The sequence below is a fragment of the Xenopus tropicalis genome, chromosome 9 (assembly GCF_000004195.4).
Source record: "Xenopus tropicalis strain Nigerian chromosome 9, UCB_Xtro_10.0, whole genome shotgun sequence".
Taxonomy (NCBI): Eukaryota; Metazoa; Chordata; class Amphibia; order Anura; family Pipidae; genus Xenopus; species Xenopus tropicalis.
The window spans coordinates 18229024-18253218 of NC_030685.2; the positions used below are offsets into that span (position 1 = coordinate 18229024).

General features: G+C 46.0%; 1 protein-coding gene across 3 annotated transcripts in view; it reads left to right on the forward strand.

The window, feature by feature from the left end:
• The window catches only part of cacna1h (calcium channel, voltage-dependent, T type, alpha 1H subunit), a 312629-nt gene that overhangs the window by 224500 nt on the left and 63934 nt on the right, over window positions 1-24195 (forward strand). For all 3 annotated transcript variants that reach the window (XM_031892923.1, XM_031892925.1, XM_031892924.1), the window contains exon 10: window positions 257-657. In XM_031892923.1, the coding sequence (XP_031748783.1) occupies window positions 257-657 (401 nt within the window). The remainder of the gene's footprint in view (window positions 1-256; window positions 658-24195) is intronic.

Below are 24195 nucleotides of genomic sequence, written 5' to 3' on the forward strand. Positions count from 1 at the left end.
AGTTTATTTTCTGGATGGGGCGTATGTCATTAAAACCTCTCTCCCCACCACCCTGTTGCCAGTGGGGATTGTAAATAAAGAATATACACACCCAAAAAAATGACATCTTCCTACTTGCCCCACTGGTGAAACGTTTTCACGATTACACAGCAAGCCCAGTTGCTTCAGGCTTATCACCACTAGATATTGTATATTATGATCTGGATGAATGAAAACCTTCCTCGACACAATCCCTGACTCCATTCTCTCTTTACAGGCCTGTGCAGGAGTTCCAGTAAGCTCTCCGGTTTGAGCGTGCCATGCTCCTTGCCAAGCCCTCAGCCAAGCCCTCTACTGTGCGAAATCCAGAACTGCCCGTACTGTGCCAACCTTTTGGAGAACCCTGACTTGGAGCTCAGCGACTCTGAGAGTTGCGAATCGGATTCTAACGGGGTCTATGAATTCACCCAGGACTTGAGGCGTGGAGACCAAAGAGACCAGGTGCAGAAAGGCAGAAAGCTCAAGACTAAGCCAAAGGAGGCTAACAAGGTGTATCTGCTCTGGGAAGAGTTTACCGTCCGACTGAAAAGGATTGTGGACAGCAAATATTTTAACCGCGGGATTATGATTGCCATCCTGATCAACACGCTGAGCATGGGGATTGAGTATCATGAGCAGGTAGGTGATGTGAAGTTCCATACAGCTTTGGACTAGATATTCTCTTGGGGTGATATAATGTATTTTATATGATGTATACAGTATTAGTGATCCCAAACCAGGGGTTCGTGAGTAACATGTTGCTCCCCAATCCTTTCGATGTTGCTCCCAGTGGCCTCAAAGCAGGTGCTTATTTTTGAATTTCTGGTTAGAAGGCAATTTTTGGTTGCATAAAAACCCAGTGTAAAGGTCCCCATACACGGGCTGATTCTATCTGCCGATATTAGTCCCTTAGACCGATTTGGCAGCTAATCGGCCCGTGTATGGGGACTACCGATGGGCCTGCCCGACCGATATCTGGCCTGAATTCGGCCGTATCTCAATCGGGCAGGTTAGAATATCTAGTCGGATCGGGGACCGCATCAGCTCGTTGATGTGGTCCCCGGACCGACTTTGCCTATACCCGTCGTTATAATTCAATTGTCTGGCCCCAGGGCCAAACGATCGAATTAACCTGGATTCTCCCGATATCGGCCACCCTTAGGTGGGGATATCAGGAGAAGATCTGCTCGCTTAGCGACATCGCCAAGCGAGCAGATCTTAAGGTGTATGGGCACCTTAATTGCCAAATAGCCAATTATAGCTCTCATTGGCAACTCCAGGAACGTTTTTCATACTTGTGTTGCTCTCCAAAGCTTTGAATGCAGCTCACAGGTATAAAAGTTTGGGGATCCCTGCAGTAGAGTTTTATTGTTTGAGACAAAAACCTTGCTTAATATGTCAGTGTTGGTCCTGCAAGAAGGTTTGCCATGGTCTTTTTGTTATGGTCTTCCAATCAATGTATGAGTGCACTGAAGGCCAAAAACACACCATTTATCTAGTTGCAACATTGGTACAAGGTGTTTTTGCTGCCAGGGTATTTCCTGATGAGTATTATATTAAAGAAGATGCCTGTTGAGGAGCAATGAGTAGATACATAGGAACCCTGAAATTACTGGCATCCTGCAACTGGCTGGACCTTCCATGGTTCCCTTGGATTCTACACAATCAGCCCTATTATATTCCACACACTGTATCAGTTTTCTAGAAAAGACAGTGGTTGAGAAAAGTGCCATACTCCAGTGTTTAGTTTTATGGGCAGATTTATAGGGCTCTGACTTGGATCGGGCAGTTGCCAAACGATTTCACATTGGCCGCGCTGTGGGTTTCTAGAGCTCTTAAAGGTCAGGAGAGGACTCAAACGTGCCTCGTAGCCTTTGAAAAGCTCTCAATGGAAAAAGGAGCTGCACGAGAGCCGCTTAATTGATGCTGGAATTTTTTACAGACCGCCTTCAATTATATCGTCCGGACCTCGCTGTTCCCGCGGCGGTGACCCATCCTGGGGGCCCGAGCGAATGTGATTCACCCTGCGCATGTATTCCTGCAAGGAGGCTAATTAGTAGATTGCAGGGCACTGTTCATTAGCAGAATTGCTGATGTTTCAAAGGTTAATTGGCTGTTTCTTTCTCTGTGTGCCAAAACTTGAGAATGAACGAGCTTTGCTAGGGAAACGCAAAGGCTAATTTGTCCTTGTTGTGGTAACTCACTGTCGGAATAAACGTATGGTTTTTTATTTTGTTTTACTGCATTCTGTCGTTATGTGAAATATCTGACACATATCCGAGGACTTTCCGACAAAAGAGCAGTTGGGCAAATAGTCATTTGTGCATACGCAGACAGCAAAGACTTAGTACAGGGGAATCCCTATGCTGCCATAGTTTTATGGTATCTCTCTGTACAGGCTATGAGCAAACTTAGGGGGCTGTTCCTGCTGAATTGTGCTTAGTACAGGGGAACCCCTATGTGCCATAGTTTTATGGTATCTCTCTGTACAGGCTATGAGCAAACTTAGGGGGATGTTCCTGCTGAATTGTGCTTAGTACAGGGGAACCCCTATGTGCCATAGTTTTATGGTATCTCTCTGTACAGGCTATGAGCAAACTTAGGGGGATGTTCCTGCTGAATTGTGCTTAGTACAGGGGAATCCCTATGCTGCCATAGTTTTATGGTATCTCTCTGTACAGGCTATGAGCAAACTTAGGGGGCTGTTCCTGCTGAATTGTGCTTAGTACAGGGGAATCCCTATGCTGCCATAGTTTTATGGTATCTCTCTGTACAGGCTATGAGCAAACTTAGGGGGCTGTTCCTGCTGAATTGTGCTTAGTACAGGGGAACCCCTATGTGCCATAGTTTTATGGTATCTCTCTGTACAGGCTATGAGCAAACTTAGGGGGCTGTTCCTGCTGAATTGTGCTTAGTACAGGGGAATCCCTATGCTGCCATAGTTTTATGGGATCTCTCTGTACAGGCTATGAGCAAACTTAGGGGGCTGTTCCTGCTGAATTGTGCTTAGTACAGGGGAATCCCTATGCTGCCATAGTTATATGGTATCTCTCTGTACAGGCTATGAGCAAACTTAGGGGGCTGTTCCTGCTGAATTGTGCTTAGTAGAGGGGAATCCCTATGCTGCCATAGTTTTATGGGATCTCTCTGTACAGGCTATGAGCAAACTTAGGGGGCTGTTCCTGCTGAATTGTGCTTAGTACAGGGGAATCCCTATGCTGCCATAGTTTTATGGTATCTCTCTGTACAGGCTATGAGCAAACTTAGGGGGCTGTTCCTGCTGAATTGTGCTTAGTACAGGGGAATCCCTATGCTGCCATAGTTTTATGGTATCTCTCTGTACAGGCTATGAGCAAACTTAGGGGGCTGTTCCTGCTGAATTGTGCTTAGTACAGGGGAATCCCTATGCTGCCATAGTTTTATGGGATCTCTCTGTACAGGCTATGAGCAAACTTAGGGGGCTGTTCCTGCTGAATTGTGCTTAGTACAGGGGAATCCCTATGCTGCCATAGTTATATGGTATCTCTCTGTACAGGCTATGAGCAAACTTAGGGGGCTGTTCCTGCTGAATTGTGCTTAGTACAGGGGAATCCCTATGCTGCCATAGTTTTATGGTATCTCTCTGTACAGGCTATGAGCAAACTTAGGGGGCTGTTCCTGCTGAATTGTGCTTAGTACAGGGGAATCCCTATGCTGCCATAGTTTTATGGGATCTCTCTGTACAGGCTATGAGCAAACTTAGGGGGCTGTTCCTGCTGAATTGTGCTTAGTACAGGGGAATCCCTATGCTGCCATAGTTTTATGGGATCTCTCTGTACAGGCTATGAGCAAACTTAGGGGGCTGTTCCTGCTGAATTGTGCTTAGTACAGGGGAATCCCTATGCTGCCGTAGTTTTATGGTATCTCTCTGTACAGACTATGAGCAAACTTAGGGGGCTGTTCCTGCTGAATTGTGCTTAGTACAGGGGAATCCCTATGCTGCCATAGTTTTATGGTATCTCTCTGTACAGGCTATGAGCAAACTTAGGGGGCTGTTCCTGCTGAATTGTGCTTAGTACAGGGGAATCCCTATGCTGCCATAGTTTATGGTATCTCTCTGTACAGGCTATGAGCAAACTTAGGGGGCTGTTCCTGCTGAATTGTGCTTAGTACAGGGGAATCCCTATGCTGCCATAGTTTTATGGGATCTCTCTGTACAGGCTATGGGCAAACTTAGGGGGCTGTTCCTGCTGAATTGTGCTTAGTACAGGGGAATCTCTATGCTGCCATAGTTTTATGGTATCTCTCTGTACAGGCTATGAGCAAACTTAGGGGGCTGTTCCTGCTGAATTGTGCTTAGTACAGGGGAATCCCTATGCTGCCATAGTTTTATGGTATCTCTCTGTACAGGCTATGGGCAAACTTAGGGGGCTGTTCCTGCTGAATTGTGCTTAGTACAGGGGAATCCCTATGCTGCCATAGTTTTATGGTATCTCTCTGTACAGGCTATGAGCAAACTTAGGGGGCTGTTCCTGCTGAATTGTGCTTAGTACAGGGGAAATTTTTGTTTATTGAGTTCTTGCATCCTAATACAATAAAGCTTAAAATAACATAACAAATAAGCAAAAGCATTAAATAGATTTACATGCAGTAAACATAATTAGCTTATCCATAAAACGCATCCGCTTGCTCTGTGGGCAACTGTACAAATGTTACAAAGCTGATGTATAGTCGCACCTGAGCTATACAACGCTGCTCAATTTCCAACTTTAACTCAACTTCAATGAGCGGCTCAGCCTGGCTGGGGGCCACTCTACTATAAACAACTATATACACAAAACATGGCTCTGACTCCAGGAAGGCAAAAGATTGGGCTACTCACCTAAAACTGTATGAAGCCCCATCAGAAAAATACGACGAAGGCAAAAATCTAAGGGGGTGAAAAGAACTAGCCCAACACCAAAGAGACATCAGAATTAGCAAGAGACTCACGGTGGGTCAAACTGAATGCCCCTCCACAGACCCTTCCACCTTGCTTCATCCATCCTTTGTCTCTCCAAAGAGCGTATCTTCCCGAGCTCACCCAGTACCATATCCACCACCACTGGACAGGGGAGGACTTCACGCCTGAGAGAAACCTTGCACCGTGTGTTCCAGGTGTAAAAGCGGACAACAGAGCTGACTAAGAAAAGAGTGCCCAAATCATACCCCCTGTGTCGCTTGAATGCCCCATAGGCCCACTCCTGGTAATTACAACCAGAGAGGCAAGGAATGCCCAAGGCAGCAGAGACTTGTTTGTAAACATCTATGTTAAAGGGGCACTGAAGCAAGAAGTGGTCCATCGTTTCCACTTCCCCAGAGCATTCCTCTCGTGGGCAGTCACGGTCATCAGTGCGTCTGTACTTCAGATTCCCATTAACATAGAGCTTCCCGTGGAAGGAGCGCCAGACGACATCCCTGAGCTTCGGGGGAACCCTTGGGGAATTGACTAAAGAGAGCCCTGATCTCAACACCTCGTCTGGACAGTCTTTCAGGGCCAGTGATGCATGAAAGTAGGAACCCAAGACTCTCCTATCGATGTCCCTTCTTGGAGAAGCCCTGATCTCCCCAACAGACACACACCACCGCCTCATCACCTTCAGACTCACGGCAACATAAGGCGGGAGAGGGGCATGAGGAGCACGCACGCTCTTTACCAAGCCGCCTCTCTTCCAACACTCAAGAAAAGGAAGGGCCCAAACTCTGAAGATCTCCACCCACAAAGGAGGCTTCTCCAACAGGAGGTTGTTATAGTTATACTTAATAAAGGTGTTCACGAAGAACACAACGGGGTTCACCATACCGAGACCCCCCTCCTTCCTTTGTAGGTAGGTAATATTTCTTTTGATGAGGTTTGTCTTATTCCCCCATAACAGTTGGAAGAAGAGACCTTTGATCTTAACGTAGAAAGCTTCTGGCAAAAGGCACACATGGCTGAGATACAAAAAGATTGGAATCAGGTAGGTTTTGATAAGATCCACCCTTTCTCTGAGGGTAAATTTCAACCCTTTCCACCGGTTCACCAGAACAGATGCGGTTTCCAACTTGCCCTCCCAAATTTGCTTGGCATAATCGCCATGGCCAAATTCGATACCAAGAATTTTAATTTTGGGCTGGGCCACTGGGAAGACATCCGGAAGATCGAAGGCAGGATCTCCCTTCCCCATCCAGAAAGTTTTGCACTTATTCTGATTAATCAAGGACCCAGAGGCCCTTGAGTAGTCCCTTAGCACCCGTGCCACAGTCTCTGCCTCCTCCCCACTAGACACGACTACTGTGACATCGTCTGCATAAGCGGAGACCTTCAGGGCCCTCCCGGGAGACAGAGGAACCCCTGCTAATGCATCGCACTCTATCCGCCTTATGAGGGGATCAATGGCAAATACATAAAGCAAAGGGCTCAAAGGACAGCCCTGTCGGACCCCAGAAGAAACCCCAAAGCTCTCCCCGGACCAACCATTCACAAGTGGGAAACTCTCGGCCCCTTTATACAAAATCTTTAGCCAATTAACAAATTTACCCGGAAGACCGTACCTGTCAAGGAGCAACCAGAGATACTCGTGGTTTACCCTATCGAAAGCCTTTGACTGATCCAAAGTCAGCAGATACTTACCCCACTCGCAGATCCTGCACCGCTCTAGGACCTCCCGGATGCCAAGGACAGCGGAAAAGGTGCTGCGGCCCTTCACTGTGCAGTGCTGAGAGGGGGAAAGAAGCCTTTCTGCAAAAGGAAAAAGGCGGTTGAACATGACCTTTGCCAGAATCTTTCGGTCTGTATTGAGAAGAGCGATGGGGCGCCAGTTCTCAACCTTAGACTGGTCCAAACCCTTGGAGAGGAGAATAAGAGCTGAGTGTCTCATAGAGGGAGGGAGTAGGCCCTCTTCCAGGGTGCTATTGAATACCTCTGTGAGACGAGGGGCCAGGACATCAACAAACTGTTTATAAAATTCGGCTGTTAAACCGTCAGGCCCTGGAGACTTTTTGAGGCCTAAGCCTTCAATTGCCTTCCTGACCTCCTCAACTCCAATCTCACACTCCAATTCGTCAAAAGAAATATTCTCATCTTGCAGAATAGGGGTCTCTTCCAGAAAGGAAGACATACTGGCCCGGGAGAGCCCCTGCCCCTTCAGGAGTTTAGCATAGTAGTTCTTAACAACTCTGAGAATACCAGGGACCGAAGTCTCTAGCACCCCAGCCTCATTTTGCAAGCCGTGTATGGACTTGCGGGAAAACACTTCCCGGCAGTTTTGGTAAGGGTCGGGCGAGTGGTGCTTCCCGTAGTCCCTCTCCAAAACCAGGGAAGAGTACCTGTCATACTGATACTCCTTCATGAGGGCACGGACCCTGGCAACTTCCCCACCTTGGGCCCCATCAGACACCAGTCTGTCTAACTTTCTCCTGAGAGATTGGTAGGCACGATCTTTATCAATTTGTATCTTGTTTGCTAGGCCTCGAAAGAGTCCTGCTGCCCTCTTTTTGACCATCTCCCACCACTCCGCCTTAGTGTTGCACAGATCTAATAAGGATTCCTGAGCCTGAAAGAACTCCCTGAAGGACTGATTTACACACTCCTCCCCCAGGAGGGCCGAATTCAGGCGCCAAAGACCCCTTCCCCTCTGAGGGGACTCTGAAACATTCAAGGACACACTCACCATACAGTGATCGGAGAACTCCACGGCTGTCACCTCAGGAGGAGACACTATGAAGTCCTGTTTAACAAAAAACCTGTCTATCCTACTTCTACATGTTCCTCTATAAAAAGTGAAACCCGTGCGGTCAGGGAAGTGGCGAATGTGCACATCCTCTAGGCCGGCCTGACTAACTATGCTATTCAAGTAAATGCTATCGTAGCCCAGCCGACCTGCGGCACCTCCCCTATCCATAGGCCTAGTCACGGTGTTAAAGTCACCGCCAAAAATTATCGGCCGGGCTGTAAAAAGAAAGGGCTTAATCCTGCTAAACAGGTCCCTCCTCGCCTTTAGGGTCTGAGGACCGTACACATTAATAAGGCGAAGATTCTGCCCATTCAGCAGGACGTCTAAGACCATACATCTGCCCATCTCTACCTCAATCACCCGTTTGACTGTTACCTTACTGGTCTTAAAAAGGACCGCCACTCCGCTGTACATCTCGGCCGCAAGAGACCAGTAAGAAGGACCGTGCACCCATTCCTTCTTGGCCCTATGGAGCACCTGAAGATTGCATAATCTGGTCTCTTGCAAAAATAAAATGTCTGCCTCAACTCGGGAGAGAAAAAAGAAGGCCGTGTCTCTTGCACCTACAGACTTAACGCTCGCGACATTAATGGTCACGACGCGTATCGGAGGGGGAACAGCCATTTACAGGGTGATTAAGATGAGGAGGTTTCCACCCTCCTTTTTACCTTCCTATCATCGTCAGAGCATTCCCTCTTTGCAGAGAGACCAGATGGAAGCTTTCAGCTTCAGCAGGACTTATGTCCTCAAATTCCGAAGAGGAAGAGTTGGCGTTATCAGACTGGCCAAGCTCCCTGTTTAGCTCCTCCTCCTCCTCCAACTCTGCCCTCTCCCCCCAAGATAAAGGAGCAAATCTGTTTACGGATAAAGGAAAGGGATCAGCCCCCTCCTTTGCATGGGCACCCTCTGCCCTTTCCTCTTTCTTCCTGTGATTCCCCCCACTCGAGTTGGTAGCCTTTTGCTTGGCCAAGGTGGCTTTCTGGGGTTCGCCTACTTTGACCCAATCCCCCAATGTGTTGTTAGCCGCACTAGGCCGCTCAGAAGGGGGGGTCTCCTGAACTACCCTTTGGGACATTAGTGACCGTCCACTAGGTTGTCCTCTCCCCCTTCCCCGTGTTGCCCTAACGGATGTGGAGGACTGCGGGGCTTGGGAAGACTGCGGGGCCCGGGAAGACTGCGGGGCCCGGGAAGACTGCGGGGCCCGGGAAGACTGCGGGGCCTGGGAAGACTGCGGGGCCCGGGAAGGCTGGGGGCCCTGGGGAGGCTGGGGGCCATGGGAAGGCTGAGATGAATTATGGGGGATGAACGGGGGGTCAGGATCAGGCACAGGCTGAGTTTCCCCAACCACCTGACCCTGTGTGGCCTCGGACTCCAGCACCCCCATTTCCTTGCGGTATTCCTCATCAATGCTTTGCCACGACATAGGACAGGAACCATACGCATGGCCGAGCTCTCCGCACAAGTTGCACCGGATACTTTTGGGACAGTGCTTTGCCACATGACCTACCCCAAGGCACATGGCGCATTTCAGTACATCGCAACTAATACTGAAATGCCTGGTGGAGCCGCACTTCCAACATTCCCTGGGCTGCCCGGGATAAAAGCAGCAGACTAAATCCCGGCCAATGTATGCGGAGCTGGGGATGTGCTGGGTGACATTGCCTACTGTGCGTAGGCGCACCTTAGCCTGCCAGCCCCCCGTCCATATCCCCCTGTACCCAAAGTCCCTCTCCAGCTCCCCTATCACATCCCCATACCTCCTCAGCCAGATCTTTAGGTCTGCGGGGGGGATGGACTCATTCTCTATGAGAATGGTGACCTTGCAGACCCCAGGCCTAGACACGGGCACTGCCCGAAACCCCTCCCACATCCCTGTGGCATCCCTAAACTTTTCCCAGAATTCATCTAACTCCTGGGGCCTCATGAAGCTGATTGTGTAATCTTTGAACACTTTGTTATGCACAAAACAAAAAATATCATTTGCAGTGAAGCCCATATCACAGATCTTATCAACAACAATATTTCCCTCAGGCAAGGGACCCTCCCCCTCCCACTGCAACCGCACCACATTCCTGCGCCTCCCCGAGTCTGCGGGGTAGATCCTCCCACGTCGGGGGTAATTCCCCACTGCAGGTTTGTCACCCACACGCGCCCCACTCACTGCCACCTTCGCCACATTCACACTGCCAGGCCCTTTAGCCTTGCCACGGACAATATTAGCAAAGCTTTGGCCACTCACTCCCGCCACCTCATTCGCTGCACTCACACCCGCCGCTGTGGCATTAACTGCACCAGTTGGGTCATTCACCCCTGCACCCACAGCACTCATATCTGCACCCACAGCTCTCATACCTGCACCCACAGCACTCATACCTGCACCCACAGCTCTTGTACCAGCACCCACAGCTCTTGTACCCACAGCACTCATACCTGCACCCACAGCACTTGTACCTGCACCCACAGCACTTGTACCCACAGCACTCATACCTGCACCCACAACACTTGTATCTGCACCCACATTCACCTCTTGCACAACAGCATTTGACCCTTGCACAGTTGGACCCGAGCCCCCCAACACTTTCCCCCCACACACATTTACACCTACAGAATTCACATTCCCAGTGCACTCACCAGCCTCAGGCAGTCGCTCACCGATCCCCTCACTGCAGTCACGCCCACACACACTTGCACCATTGGAAATGGCAGCAGTTGGAATTGCTGAACTACAAGAGTCCGCTGCAGAGTCTTTTGCAGCCGCCTTCTTCCTGCCAGATTTAGGAGCAGGCTTGGTCTCCTTCTTCTTCTTTCCCTTTCGCTGTTCCTCCTGCTGCTCAGCGACTGCAGCTTTGCCTTCATGGTTCCGCTCCGAGTTGTTCCCATCACAACCGGCTTTTCCCTGCTCTGGGAGAGACACAGTAGTGGATGTAGTGGCCTCTGGCTGCTGTGAGATGTCACCCTCAGGGCCCGCTAGTTGTTCTGCACCAATGTTTGCAGCAGTATGGCAAACTGACTCCCTTTCAGCCATGTTCTGCGCCGGCTGCCCTGCATTCCTCCCAGATGGCAGATTCTCACTGTTCCCTGCTGCAACCACATTGGCATTTGCTTTTTGTGCCCAACTGGCCAACGCAGCAGGGGCTGACTGCACCCCAACATCCTCAGCTGACTGAGGGGCAGCCTGGGAGACACCCATAGACATAGGCTGATTTTGGGGTGAGGGCAGGACAGGGAAATCAGATTCTGTGTAGACAAAGCTACTTACTTCCAGCTGCTGTTTCTTTTCTTTTGGTTTCACCTTTTCCTTGGGGTCAATATCTTCAATTTCATCAGTAGAAAAGACCATTTTTTGCGGCCTCAGGGAGCAAGGAGACTCCACCTGCCTGATCTCCCTTAGGAGGCCCGGTGTACCTGAGGGGGTACCAGTGGGGGTACCAGTAGGAGTGCCAGTGGGGTTCCCAGGGCTCTTTGGAACTGGCCGGTTTGGCTGGAGGGCCCCAGAGCTTTCAGGCTCCTCATCGCTGGACACCTCAGTAATGGCTCTGCTTCTCAGCGATGCCCTGTATTTTTCCTCCTGGCGCCTCTGCTCCATCTCCCGGAACCGCTCGGCATTATCAAAGGATTCCTTTACCGCACCGATTCCCTTGCCAAGGAAGTCCAGCTCCCGCTCCAGAGTGCGCTGTTTGTCGCACAGGGCAGCAATCTCTACCTTCTTGCGGGGCCGGGCCAGGCTGTAGGCCTTAGCGCACTCGTACCTCTTGGTCTTTATTAGAGATTTCAGAGCCGCAAGCTCAGCCCTTTTCTCCTTAAACTTCAGAATTCCTTTAGCCAGATTTTCCTGGAATCCCGGTTCATGCGGCTGCATATCAGGGTCAAACCCCGCAACTTGCACTGGGGACTCCGCTTGGGGCCCCTCAGAAACTCCTCCTTCTGCAGAAGCACCCCGAGGCCTAGGTGACTCAGATGAGGCCTGGGGCTTTCCTGGATCAGCATCCTTGGGCGCACCACACCCTCCAGGGCTGCAATTGCTCATGATTGAGCTCAACGAGCACCACACAAACTGCGATCAGCACCCAGCAGCACACACGGTCAGGTGAGCACTAGTGGGCGGTTCCTGCTGAATTGTGCTTAGTACAGGGGAATCCCTATGCTGCCATAGTTTTATGGTATCTCTCTGTACAGGCTATGAGCAAACTTAGGGGGCTGTTCCTGCTGAATTGTGCTTAGTACAGGGGAATCCCTATGCTGCCATAGTTTTATGGTATCTCTCTGTACAGACTATGAGCAAACTTAGGGGGCTGTTCCTGCTGAATTGTGCTTAGTACAGGGGAATACCTGAATGTTTTTTTATGCCTGTAAAATATGATATAGGATAAGACCGACCCTTTTAAATTTATTATCTGATGAATGTTAAACTGCTACTACACACAGCTCTCTAACCTCTTAGTAAGTCAGTGACTTTGGGGGGGCACAAGGGACATAACTATTAAGTTAGTTTGTGAGCACGCAGGTCAGATTCAATAGCAAACTAACTGACAGTTAGGTCCCATATGTCCCCCCTCAAGTCACTGATTGGTTACTGACTGCTAACAGCTTAGAGAGCTGTAAAGGAGGAAAGTAGTGTTCTGGCCATTATGTCAGACATCCGTTCACTCCAGCCTTTACAGATTACATTTATCTAATGGCAAACCTGGTGAATGCCATTTTCTGTTGGCCAAGCCCACAGTAATACTTTGACACACCCCCTTTCTGCCATCTTGCACAACAGAGAGGCAATGGGATGAGAAGAGAAAGGCTGTGGCCTGGCTTTGCTTCAGCAAAACTAGAAATCCCAGCTGAACCAGTTACAATCTGATAGCACATCTGGGAGACACAGAGAAAAAATAATCATACACTCACATTAAAAAATTAAGAAATAATTGCCTTTTAAGCCAAAAACCAATCCTGTGGGCTTCTCATAGTCATAAAACGGTGGCATTCCACGGCGCGTGGTTTTGATGGTATCAGCAGAGTGCCTAATTCCCACAGGGAGCCGGGCTCACGCGGTGACAGATGGGGGGAATGGGATTTGGTGACACATAAAGCTGCAGATTAAAATGTCAGATTTAGAAAGCAATAAACACACAACTTGTAATGGTATGAGTTACACCATGGGAAGGAGCGAGCCGGGAAACTCCCACTCCTACTGCCGCTTCAGCATCTTTATCCACCCACTGCTAAATCTGAGCACCCACAGGGAATTGCACGGCACTCTCGGGCTCATACACAGCCAACAGGCACTTTTATATGAAAAACAGATTAGAGAGGAATCAAACTAAAAAGCCAGAAAAAAAAAAAAATATTCCGCTGTATTTTCATTTACCTGCAGGGGTAGCAAATATATCTGTAACCCTAAGGGGCACATTTACTAATCCACGAATCCGAATGGGAAAAAATCAGATTGTAAACGAAAATTTTGCGACTTTTTTGTCGCCATCGCGGTTTTTCCGCATTTTGCGCGATTTTTTCGTCGGCGTCACAACTTTATCGTGTTTTGCGCAACTTTTTTGTCGCCGTCGCGATTTTTTTCGTATTGCGCAATTGTAAACGGCGGAAACCCAATCCGATTTTTTTGCACCGGCGACGCAAATGTCACGACAATTAGCGAATAAGTTGTGACGGTGACGAAAAAGCCGCAACAATTCGCGAAAAAGTCGCGACGGTGACGGAAAAAATCACAAAAATACAGATCATTACAGAAAAAACGCATTCGGACGCTTTTCGGACGTTCGTGGATTAGTAAATCTGCCCCTAAGTGTGTACCAAGGTATACCACCCAACAACAGGACACACACCTAGTCCAACCTGGTCACACAGGGTTACACCCCCCACTCTGCCCTAGACTCCACCTACTTTCTGGTAAGAACAGCCCTTTGGGGCAGGGGACTATAATTAGGACTGTCTTGGGGAAAATGGGGGCCATTGGGAAGTATGTAATTCCACAGACAGGGGATAAGATTATAGGGGGAGGAAGATTAAGCTATGTCCTTATTAAAGGAGAAGGAAATTCGTTCTGGCATTTTACTGCCAATAGATTTGCTACATAAGTGCCACCTAGAACACTATATTTAATCTGCAGAAACCATTACCATACCTGAGTAAACAGCTTTAGAAGCTTTATCCGTTTGCTTAAGATAGCAGCTGCCATTTTAAGTATCTTCCTGCCTGCAGTCTAGCCGTTATAACTCAGATCACACATTCCCAAGGGAGGGGGGAGGGAGTTCTTAGCATTCTGGTGAGATGGGGGAGCAGGAGAGAGGAGAGAACTGCGTAAACTCTGGCCACTGGAATTAAGGGTGTTTCTGAGAGAGGAAGTCAGACACTGGAACATCATGTTTACAAAAAAAGAGACAAGAAATCCTGTGTATCTTTTGATAGAGGACTCAGTGCAGCATTACTGTAATTGCGTATGGCTGTATTTACATAGACCTTTCTGATAAAGCTTACTTAGTTTTTACCTTTCCTTCTCCTTAACCTATGTTTCTATCTTGAGTAGAATACTGTAGTAACTAGTTTATCAAACTAATAGGGCCTTGTCCAAGAAGAGTCTCTTCCGTTTGGTCCTTCTAGGGCACAGTTGGATTCAGAAATTCACACCAGCATTAAGAAGTGATTGTCACACCCAAATGAAGGTGTTGTTACCTCCCACTGATTTGGATTAGCAAACTCTATAGGTGTCATTATGTATGTGAGTGTATAGATTGGTAGGTGTGGGTTGTGTGTGCTGGGTTTACTTGGATGGGTTGAACTTGATGGACACTGGTCTTTTTTCAACCCTATGTAACTATGTAACTATGTAACTATGAATATAGTTCAAGTGCCCCCACGGGGGTTTAACTTTTGGTCAGGGCTTCTCTAAGCTCATAAAAAGGTTGCATGTGTAAGAAAATAGCTGCTTATCAGATGTTTATTGTTAATTGTATGAATAGCTAGGGCAGCAAATACATTTTTGCCAGAATAATCACCATTTCAAATGAATTGCTTTAGTGTAGATCAGGGGCCCCAAACTGTGGGGCTGGTAGAGAAGTGGCTGTTCTCAACTGGAACCTACGAAAATGTGTGGGAATAAATCCTATTTAGTCTTTTAGAAACACCAACAATCCAGCTAAGGCTAATGTCAGACGGAGCGATTTAGGGGCATGTTTACTAAGGTTGGAGATAAATATCACTGGTGATGTTGCCTGTAGCAACCAATCAGAGCTTTGCTTTGGATTTCTAACTTGCAGGTGTCCATTTATATCTAATTGCTTATTGGTTGCTATAAGCAACATCACTGGTGATAATTATCTCCAATCTTAGTAAACATGTCCCTTAAGGTCACCATACACACTGAGATCCGCTCGCTTGGCGTAATCGCCAAGAGAGCGGATCTGCACCTACGGGTGGGCGATATCGGGGAGCGTGTAGTTAAAAAAAAATTTGATCGTTTGGCCCTGGGGCCAAATGATTGAATTATACTGGCGGCAAGGGGCAGCCGGTTTGGGGACCACATCAACGAGCCGATGCGGTCCCCGATCCGACGGAATTTTCTAACCTGGCCGATCGATATCTGGCCAATTTCAGGCCAGATATTGGTCGGCCAGGCCCCTCAATTCTGCCCCTAAACGGGCAGATAAACTGCCGAATAGGTCCAAGGGACCGATATCCGCAGCTACAATTGCACAGTGTATGGGCACCTTAAGTCACCTACGATAGATCTCTGCTACCGCAGGCGACTAACTGCTCCGAAAAAACGCTCCAAATGCCTTTCCACCAGCAACAATAGGAATCACTGGTGGAAAAGCCTACACACCACTTTCCCGAAGTTGCCCAAGGTCTCCTCCCGCAGGCAACTTTGTGCTGAAATGATGTGTAGGCCTATCCACCGGAGATTTCTATTGTTGCCAATGGAGAGGCATTTTGGAGAGGGTGGTTACTTGCCCGCGGTAGCAGAGAACTATCACTGGTGACTAAATCGATTGGACATTGGCCTTAGTTGGATTGTTGGTGTAGGTTCCAGTTAGGAACAGTCACTTCTCTGCCTACCCCACAGTTTTGGGACCCCTGATCTACACTAAGGCAAGTTTTGATCCAAAAACCCTTAAGTTTAAGGCATTTAAGTGTATGGAAACCCTTTGCCAGAGCCAGTATTGTTTATCAAAGAAGGACATTCCCCAGTAAGTTGTTATTGAAGCCTAGCTGCTTATGATTAAAGCCTAGTTTGGTGGTTCATCACTTGAACCGTTGACCTACAAATATGTTGAATAAATCTGGATGAATGATAAAATTTGCCTCAGTTTCAGGTCCTACTGTATCTGAACTCATGTTCTTGTTAGAGATTTATCAATCAATCTGTTGAGGACATCAGTGCTTCAAAGAGCCGAATGGGTTACACGTAAAACGATGTATCTCAAAAAAATACAGAAAAAATTCTCTCCTATCAAAAAAAGATTTGGGGGTGTGATGCGGAAACATTGCTCAGCGCTGCTCTGCAGGTTGGGAGGAAATTTCCATTCCACTTGAAAGAAGCCGTAAGGTCTGTCATCTGCAAAGAAGATAGGGACGGAGGCTCACAAACAATACTCCCATTTAGATGTCGCTGCCGGAATTTCTTCCGATGGAGGGGACAAGGCCATCAAAAGATTTTCCTTGCATCCAAATCTAAACCAATGTGACTGGGAGGGAGCCTGAATAAACATTCCGTTTATTTCCACTTAAAAGCCAAATCTTTCATTAGCATTTTAATATAATATCTGTGTATTTTTTTTTTTGCACCAGAAGCCAAGCTGTGTGCGAAAGGAACTTGGTGAACAATAGATGTCTTTAGAAGCCGGCAAGCCCATTAATAACCTTCCCATTCCTCCCTTATCTGCTTCTTGGAAGCAAGAGTTGTTTGCTGCATTTTGTGTTAACTAATTCGGGTAAAAAATGACCCCAACTCCATAGCACCACTCAGTTTAGTGGAACAGCTGTAGAGCAAGGTGCCCGAACCATGTAGTAAATGAACTACACAATGTAAAGGGGTGCTTCACCTTCAGGTTAACTTTTCGTGTGTTATAGAATGGCCTATTCTTAGCAACTTTTCAATTGGTCTTCATTTTTATATACTGTATATCACTGGTCCCCAACCAGTGGCTCCTGAGTAACATGTTGCTCTGCAACCCCTTGGATTTTGCTCCCAGTGGCCTCAAGACAGGTGCTTATTTTTGAATTTCTGGTTAGGAGGCAAGTTTTAGTTGCATAAAAACCCAGTATAATTGCCACACAGAGCCTCCTGTAGGCTGCCAGTCAACATAGGGGCTATCAAATAGCCAATTATTGCTCTCATTTGCACCTCAAGGAACTTTTTTCATGTTGTGTTGCTCTCCAAAGCTTTTTCCATTTGAATGTGGCTCATGAGTATAAAAGGTTGGGGATCCCTGTATACTCGAGTATAAGCCTAGTTTTTCAGCACCCAAAATGTGCTGAAAAAGTCACCCTCGGCTTATACTCGAGTCGGGTGCTATGGGTCCCTCCAGACTAGTACCCTCTGTCCTTTGTGTGCAAATTCGGCCCCCCGCAACCAGACCCTCTAGTGCCTTCTACCGTTCTTACCTGTCCCATTCTGCACTAGACATTGCACTTGATATTCTATATAATCTATATATAGTTTTGAAGGATTTTAACTCTTTGTGTTTTAGCTGGGTTGCTGATTGAGCTAAGGGGGTAGTACTCTTAAGGTATCATTGTTGATACCATATTGTTTTTGTTGACCCTCTTCTCCACTTACAGAGCTAATTTACTGTTTTTCTTTGAAATAAATATTTAAAAACATATACCCCACTGATGCCTCATTTAATGTAATTTTATTGGTATTTATTTATTTTTTTTTTTTTAAATTATAATTTTTATTGTAGTTTACAGCATAACAATCCACGACAGCACACTTGTATTACATTCTTATTTAACAATGCAGATAGGTCGAACAGTGCACAATCTTTTGCTAATTTCAGTCCTATTAATGAGGTAACAGTGCATGGTGGTCGTGGCCAGTGTTTCAGGATAGGGGTTTCCCATTTTCAGGGGGTGATCTAATTCCCCTCGCTAAATTGAGTTTTTTTGGGAGCCACCTTGCCGGGTAGTTTGCTAATGGATGATGATAGTGTGCCGTCTGGATTAACCAAATTAAACAAAGATAGTGGTATATATATTTGGTGGGAAAGGGTAAGAGAGGGGGAAATAGTAAAATATATATATTAAAACCATAACTACGAAAGGAAAGGATAGAAAGAATGAGAGAGATTATAGGAACATTCTGCTCATTTGCTTTATGGGTTAGTCCAGTATATAAATCCATGGTCTCGTTGTGTGGATACATCCAATGGCCATCAGGATGGGGTCTTCCATTCCTATTCGGTCTGTATGCGAGCATCGGGCCGATGAGGGTCAGCTGGTGAGGTGGTGTAACTAGGCTTATTTGCGTCTGTAATGCGGCAGTCGGAGGCCAGGGGGGACAGAAGCCAGCAAAGCATCAGATGTGGTTAGTTTAGCTTAAATTAGGAAGTCAGTGGGGTCCGTGCCCAAGGAAGTGGTTGAGATGTGAGGTCTTAGGCTGTAGTCAGTCTCAGGTATTGTTCAGAGTGCTTGAATTGGTTCCAATAAAACCACTTCTGTGTGAACTTTCTCAGTTCATTTTCTGCTGTTGGTTTCATCTCCTCGAATCTACAGATTTCCGACAGTTTACTTAGCCAGTCTTTTATCTTAGGGGTTTCAGTTTGGCGCCATTTGATTGGGATCAGTAGCTTGGCAGTGTCTAGCATAACCGGGATCAGTGAGTTTTTGTAGGTTGAGTAGGGTAGTGGTGTGTCGTGAAGTAGTATTGTTAACGGTGCTTCGGGTATGTCAATTTCAGTAATTAATTTAATGGTATCCCTAACGGTGTCCCAGTATGGTTTCAAGAGTGGGCAACTGTAAAAAATGTGGATTAATGTTCCTATTTCGGCTTTGCATCTCCAGCAGGTAGGTGGAACTGCAGGATAAATGTTTGCTAGTTTTGAAGGATATCTGTACCATTTCGTGTATATTTTATAGTTCAGTTCTTGTATTTTAGCGCAGGGGGATGTTGTATGGATTAAGTGTGTTATCTTGTCCCATTGTTCTGCTTCTATGTTTATGTTTAAATCAGTTTCCCATCTTTCTTTGAAGCTATCTGAGGGGTTTGGGGTTAGCTTTAGGAGGCATTTATAGAGAAGGGAGATTGTTCTAGTTGGTGCCTCTTGTCGGTTCCAAATTTGTTCTATTTCTGTGAGGTCAGGTTTTGAGGTTTGGGCTGGCATAATGCTGTGAAGAAAGTGGCAAATCTGTCGGTATCTGAATCTATCTAGATCTGTTATAATTCGGTGTGGTATCAGGTTTTCTATTGTTTTGATCTGTTGGCCTATATGGAAATAGTTTGCTCCAGAGTGTAATTGTAATTTCCATCCTTTGAAGTTGTCTAGGTCTAGCCCTGGGGGGAAATCTGGATTGCCAAAAACTGGTGTAAATTGGTATTTATTTTGATTATTGAAACTTAGCAGTAGCCTCTGCATTTCCCACCCTAGGCTTATACTCGCGTCAATACGTTTTTCCAGTTTTCTTAGGTAAAATTAGGTACCTCGGCTTATATTCGGATCGGCTTATACTCAAGTATATACGAGTAGTTCTTTTTAATTATTTGCCTTCTTCTTCTGAGCTTTCACTGACCCCGGAAACTATTGCTCTGTGAGGCTACAACTTTATTGTTATTCTTCCTTTTTATTCCTTATCTTTTTATTTAGGTCCTCCTCTATTCATATTCCTGTCTCTCTTTCAAATCACTGCCTGGATGCTAGGTTAAATTGGATCCTAGCAAACAGATAGCTGCCAAAATTTCAGAGTGGAGCTGCTGAAAAAAAAGCTAAATAATTCAAAATGCAAATAATAAAAAATGAAGAGCTGCTGAACAGAAAGTGAAATAATTAAAAAAAACGTAATCGTATCAGAATAACTAAAAGTTATTGTAAAGGCAAACAACCCCTTTACGTGATGTTTAACCATACAGGGCAATGTCCCCAGTCTGTTCCTGTTTAATAATAAGTTATGGATTTATTGTTAGTTTTTATAGAATAAACACATATACAGGTATGGGATCCCTTATCCGGAAACCCGTTATCCAGAAAGTTCTGAATTACGGAAAGCCTGTCTCCCATAGACTCCATTATAAGCAAATAATTCAGAATTTTAAAACTGATTTCCTTTTTCGCTGTAGTAATAAAACAGTACCTGTACTTGATCTCAACTAAGATATAATTACCCCTTATTGGGGGCAGAACAGCCCTATTGGGTTTATTTAATGGTTAAATGATTCCCTTTTCTCTGTAATAATAAAACAGTACCTGTACTTGATCTCAACTAAGATATAATTACCCCTTATTGGGGGCAGAACAGCCCTATTGGGTTTATTTAATGGTTAAATGATTCCCTTTTCTCTGTAATAATAAAACAGTACCTGTACTTGATCCCAACTAAGATATAATTACCCCTTATTGGGGGCAGAACAGTCCTATTGGGTTGATTTAATGGTTAAATGATTCCCTTTTCTCTGTAATAATAAAACAGTACCTGTACTTGATCCCAACTAAGATATAATTACCCCTTATTGGGGGCAGAACAGCCCTATTGGGTTTATTTAATGGTTAAATGATTCCCTTTTCTCTGTAATAATAAAACAGTACCTGTACTTGATCCCAACTAAGATATAATTACCCCTTATTGGGGCAGAACAGCCCTATTGGGTTTATTTAATGTTTAAATGATTCCCTTTTCTCTGTAATAATAAAACAGTACCTGTACTTGATCCCAACTAAGATATAATTAATCCTTATTGAATGCAAAACAATCCTATTGGGTTTAATTAATGTTTTATTGATTTTTTAGTAGACTTAAGGTATGGAGATCCAACTTACGAAAAGACCCCTTATCCGGAATACCCTTCGTCCCGTGCATTCTGGATAACGGGTCCCATACCTGTATATACATTATATAACCTGGCTAGTGTATGATGCGTACCTAGATGACAAAGTGAACATAACTGTTGACTCGAATGAACAGAACAATGTTAAGGAGCCCATGCAATGTATGCCCAGTCATGTGGTTTCTGTCCACCCTTAAGCCGGCCATACTCGGTGCGTATCGACCATATTCGGTGTGTGTATGGCGGCTCGACGAGGTGACCAATATCACAAAAGGCTGCGGATATCGGTCGACTCTCCAATCGAAAGATCGAAATTGCTACGTGTATGGCCACCTTTAGTCAGCAGCCAACAGCCCCTGCTGCTTTTTGTGACTTTTGGCTAGATTAATTTCCCTGAGAAAATGTTATTTTATGGTTTATTACATGAAAACCTATGGGTGAGATTTAGCTTAAGGAGATAAAACTATTCTCCTAATTCACAGTTTTTACCATAGACTTCAGTAGAGTTCATCAAATCCAATCTGGCCTTTGTGGGGTGTTTTGTGGGACTGTAGTGTAACACCAGCTAGAGGGATGGTGCATTGAAAGCACTAAATATATTAACTGGCACAGTTCCAAAGCTCCATAGCCAGAATGGCAGCATTGAGTCGGATCTGATTTATTGCAGCTTGTCTTCAGCAGAACAATTGACTTTACCTTGTAAGTGCCAGAAAGCTTGCAGGGCAGATCCATAAAGGGGTTACGGAACTTCCCGGAACAGTTGATCTGGTGAAGGCAGGGAGCTTTTACTGAAGACTGACTTATACTGAATACAGCCTGCCTGGTTAGGGAACTGGTCGAAAACCTCCAGGTGTCATGGACCTATACATAATAATAATAAACACTAAACTGCACATTTTTATTTTTAAAATGGCCAGGGGCAGAGGGGTTGAACAATGGTATTTAGGACAGACTATTGATATCAAGGAGGGTTATGAAGAGGTGGCCATTAATTAAACATCAGTCAGGGCAGTTTAGAACTGGACACCCCATGTGAAAAACAGACACTCAGGCTGGGAACCTGGGACAGGTGGAGACTCTATTGGAGGCCCTAATGGAACTCTTCCCAGTTTGGTCAGTTTTAAAATTCCTTTAGACAAGGAGCACGTCGGCATGTTCATGCATTCCTCATCCGACATGTCTCCGTAGGCTACAATGGGATCCCTGCATGATATGGCCACCAACATACTGGGCCAAATTGGGCTTATATGATCCTTGGATATAGGGTTGCTCGTTTGGCCACCTCTGCCCATGCGTGGCTTCTGGCACATTGAATGTGGTCAGAGGGAGAATTTTTGGAAGAGAATGCTGGTAATTGTAGTTCATGAACATGAAGGTCCCCAGTCAAGTGGATCTTCCCATCTCAGGAACAAGGTTACAAGGGAAAATAGATCCCTATCTAGAGCTCCAAGGGTTCCAGTATGGAGCCATAATGAGGCTCATAATAACGTTTGTTTACGGTTTATCAGACTTGATTCCCCATCACTGCTGTGATCATTTATCCCACTTGGGGAGAGCGAGAGGAGGTGGAACAGGCTCATATTGTTCCCTTAATACAGAACAAAATAATAACAGATGTTTGGAAACCATTAAAATGAACTGAGATGAAAATGAAGGTTTCCTGGGTTTTTTTTTCTTTTATTCTCCTACTTTTTAAGTAAAAAAAAACCTGATGACATGTAAAAATGTAAGAGCAGCAGAGACGTACGTGGCAAACAGTTGAAAGAGAGAACAGCTGCGGACAGCTCAGTGCTACAGCTTGAGGGAATCACAAACATCCCTAATTAATTCTTCTTCTGCCCGTGATAAGCTTCTTAAGCTTTGTACCCCCCCCCATCCCACCTCCCGTTATATCTGATACACACTGGAATGAATAATGTCTCCGCTTATCATTTATAATGATGTTCCGTTGCTTCTTGCTGATTATAAAGTATGAAGAGAGATGTTATTGTGTTCCAGTAAGGGAATGGGTGGGGTATTTTATTGAGTCTGCATAAAAAGGTTGAGCAGGTGGGGGGGTAGGAGGCTATGGCTAGGCTGGGAGGTGGAAGTGAAAGGGTTAAATGTAGGGTTGGCACCTTTTTACCAGGAGATGACTGAGACAGGGGATAGGTTAGGTGACATGGGGGGCATATATGAGTTTATATGAGGACAGAAGCTAGGGCAGGGGTAGGGAACCTATGGCTCACGAGCCAGATGTGGCTCTTTTGATGGCTGCATCTGGCTCGCTGCCAAATCTTTAATAAAAAAAATAACGGGGGCATGGCCTGCGCTCGGCGGATAGAAGACACGTTCTAAGCCTTAGAACACATCTTCTATCCGCCGAGCACAGGCCACGCCCTCCTCCGCATCCGGCATCCTTACCGGGTTGCACTTGAACCAGGACTCAGGGAACTGAGAGGGACATTGGAGCAGAAACCTGAAATTGAAAATAAAATGTGGCCAATATGTCTCTGTTGGGGCTACAAAGAGAAGCCAACTGTGCACTGTGCTAGGTAGCCCTCTAGTTATACCACTAACAAGCCATATTGAACAGCTAAAGATGACACCCACCCTACCTTGCTCCGCAGCATCCGCAGCCGAACGGGCCTGAAATCACATCATCCTCCACAGGCAGCCGCAAATCGAGGCCCTGGCTTCGGCCTAGCTCCCGTTGGCCATTGTATGGCTCTCGCAGAATTACATTTTAAAATATGTGGTGTTTATGGCTCATTCAGCCAAAAAGGTTCCCGACCCCTGAGCTAGGGTCTATTTCTATTGGCCTATCTAGTGATGCTGATCCTAGGGCTGCACTTTGCATCTAGGATCTGTGGGGGGCAGTGTTGATACTATAGGCTGACAGTCAGTTGTAAAAAAAAAAATCAAAGCTAAACAAATAATTGTTCTGGGCTTTTGTACCTGTCCAAACAAATTTACAGCCCTTTAGCAGGGAAGATCTGTGTTCCTGAAGATGCCCCCAGTAGCCCTCCATCTTCTTTTCTGCTGATTCCCAGCACATTCTCTGTGCTGCTGTCACTTACCTGAGCTTAAGGATTAACTCACCATATACTCTGTATGTATACAATATACAAAATTGGGCAATATAGAGAGAAAAAAGCACTACATGATTTTGGCCATTTTACTGCATAACTGATCATGGTTTGTTTAGATTGGGGCGGAGCTTAAGGGGGTGGTTCACTTTTAGTATGTCATAGAACAGCCAAGTCTAAGCAACTTTTCATTTGGTCTTCATTATTTATTTGTTATAGTTTTTTAATTATTTGCCGCTTTCTTTTGACTCGTTACGACTTTCAAACGGTCACTGACCCCAGGAGCCGAAAAACGATCGCTCCTTGGGGCTACAATGTTGCTGTTACTTATTATTACTTATTTTTCTATTTAGGTCCTCTCCTATTCATATAACAGTCTCCCATTCAAACCACT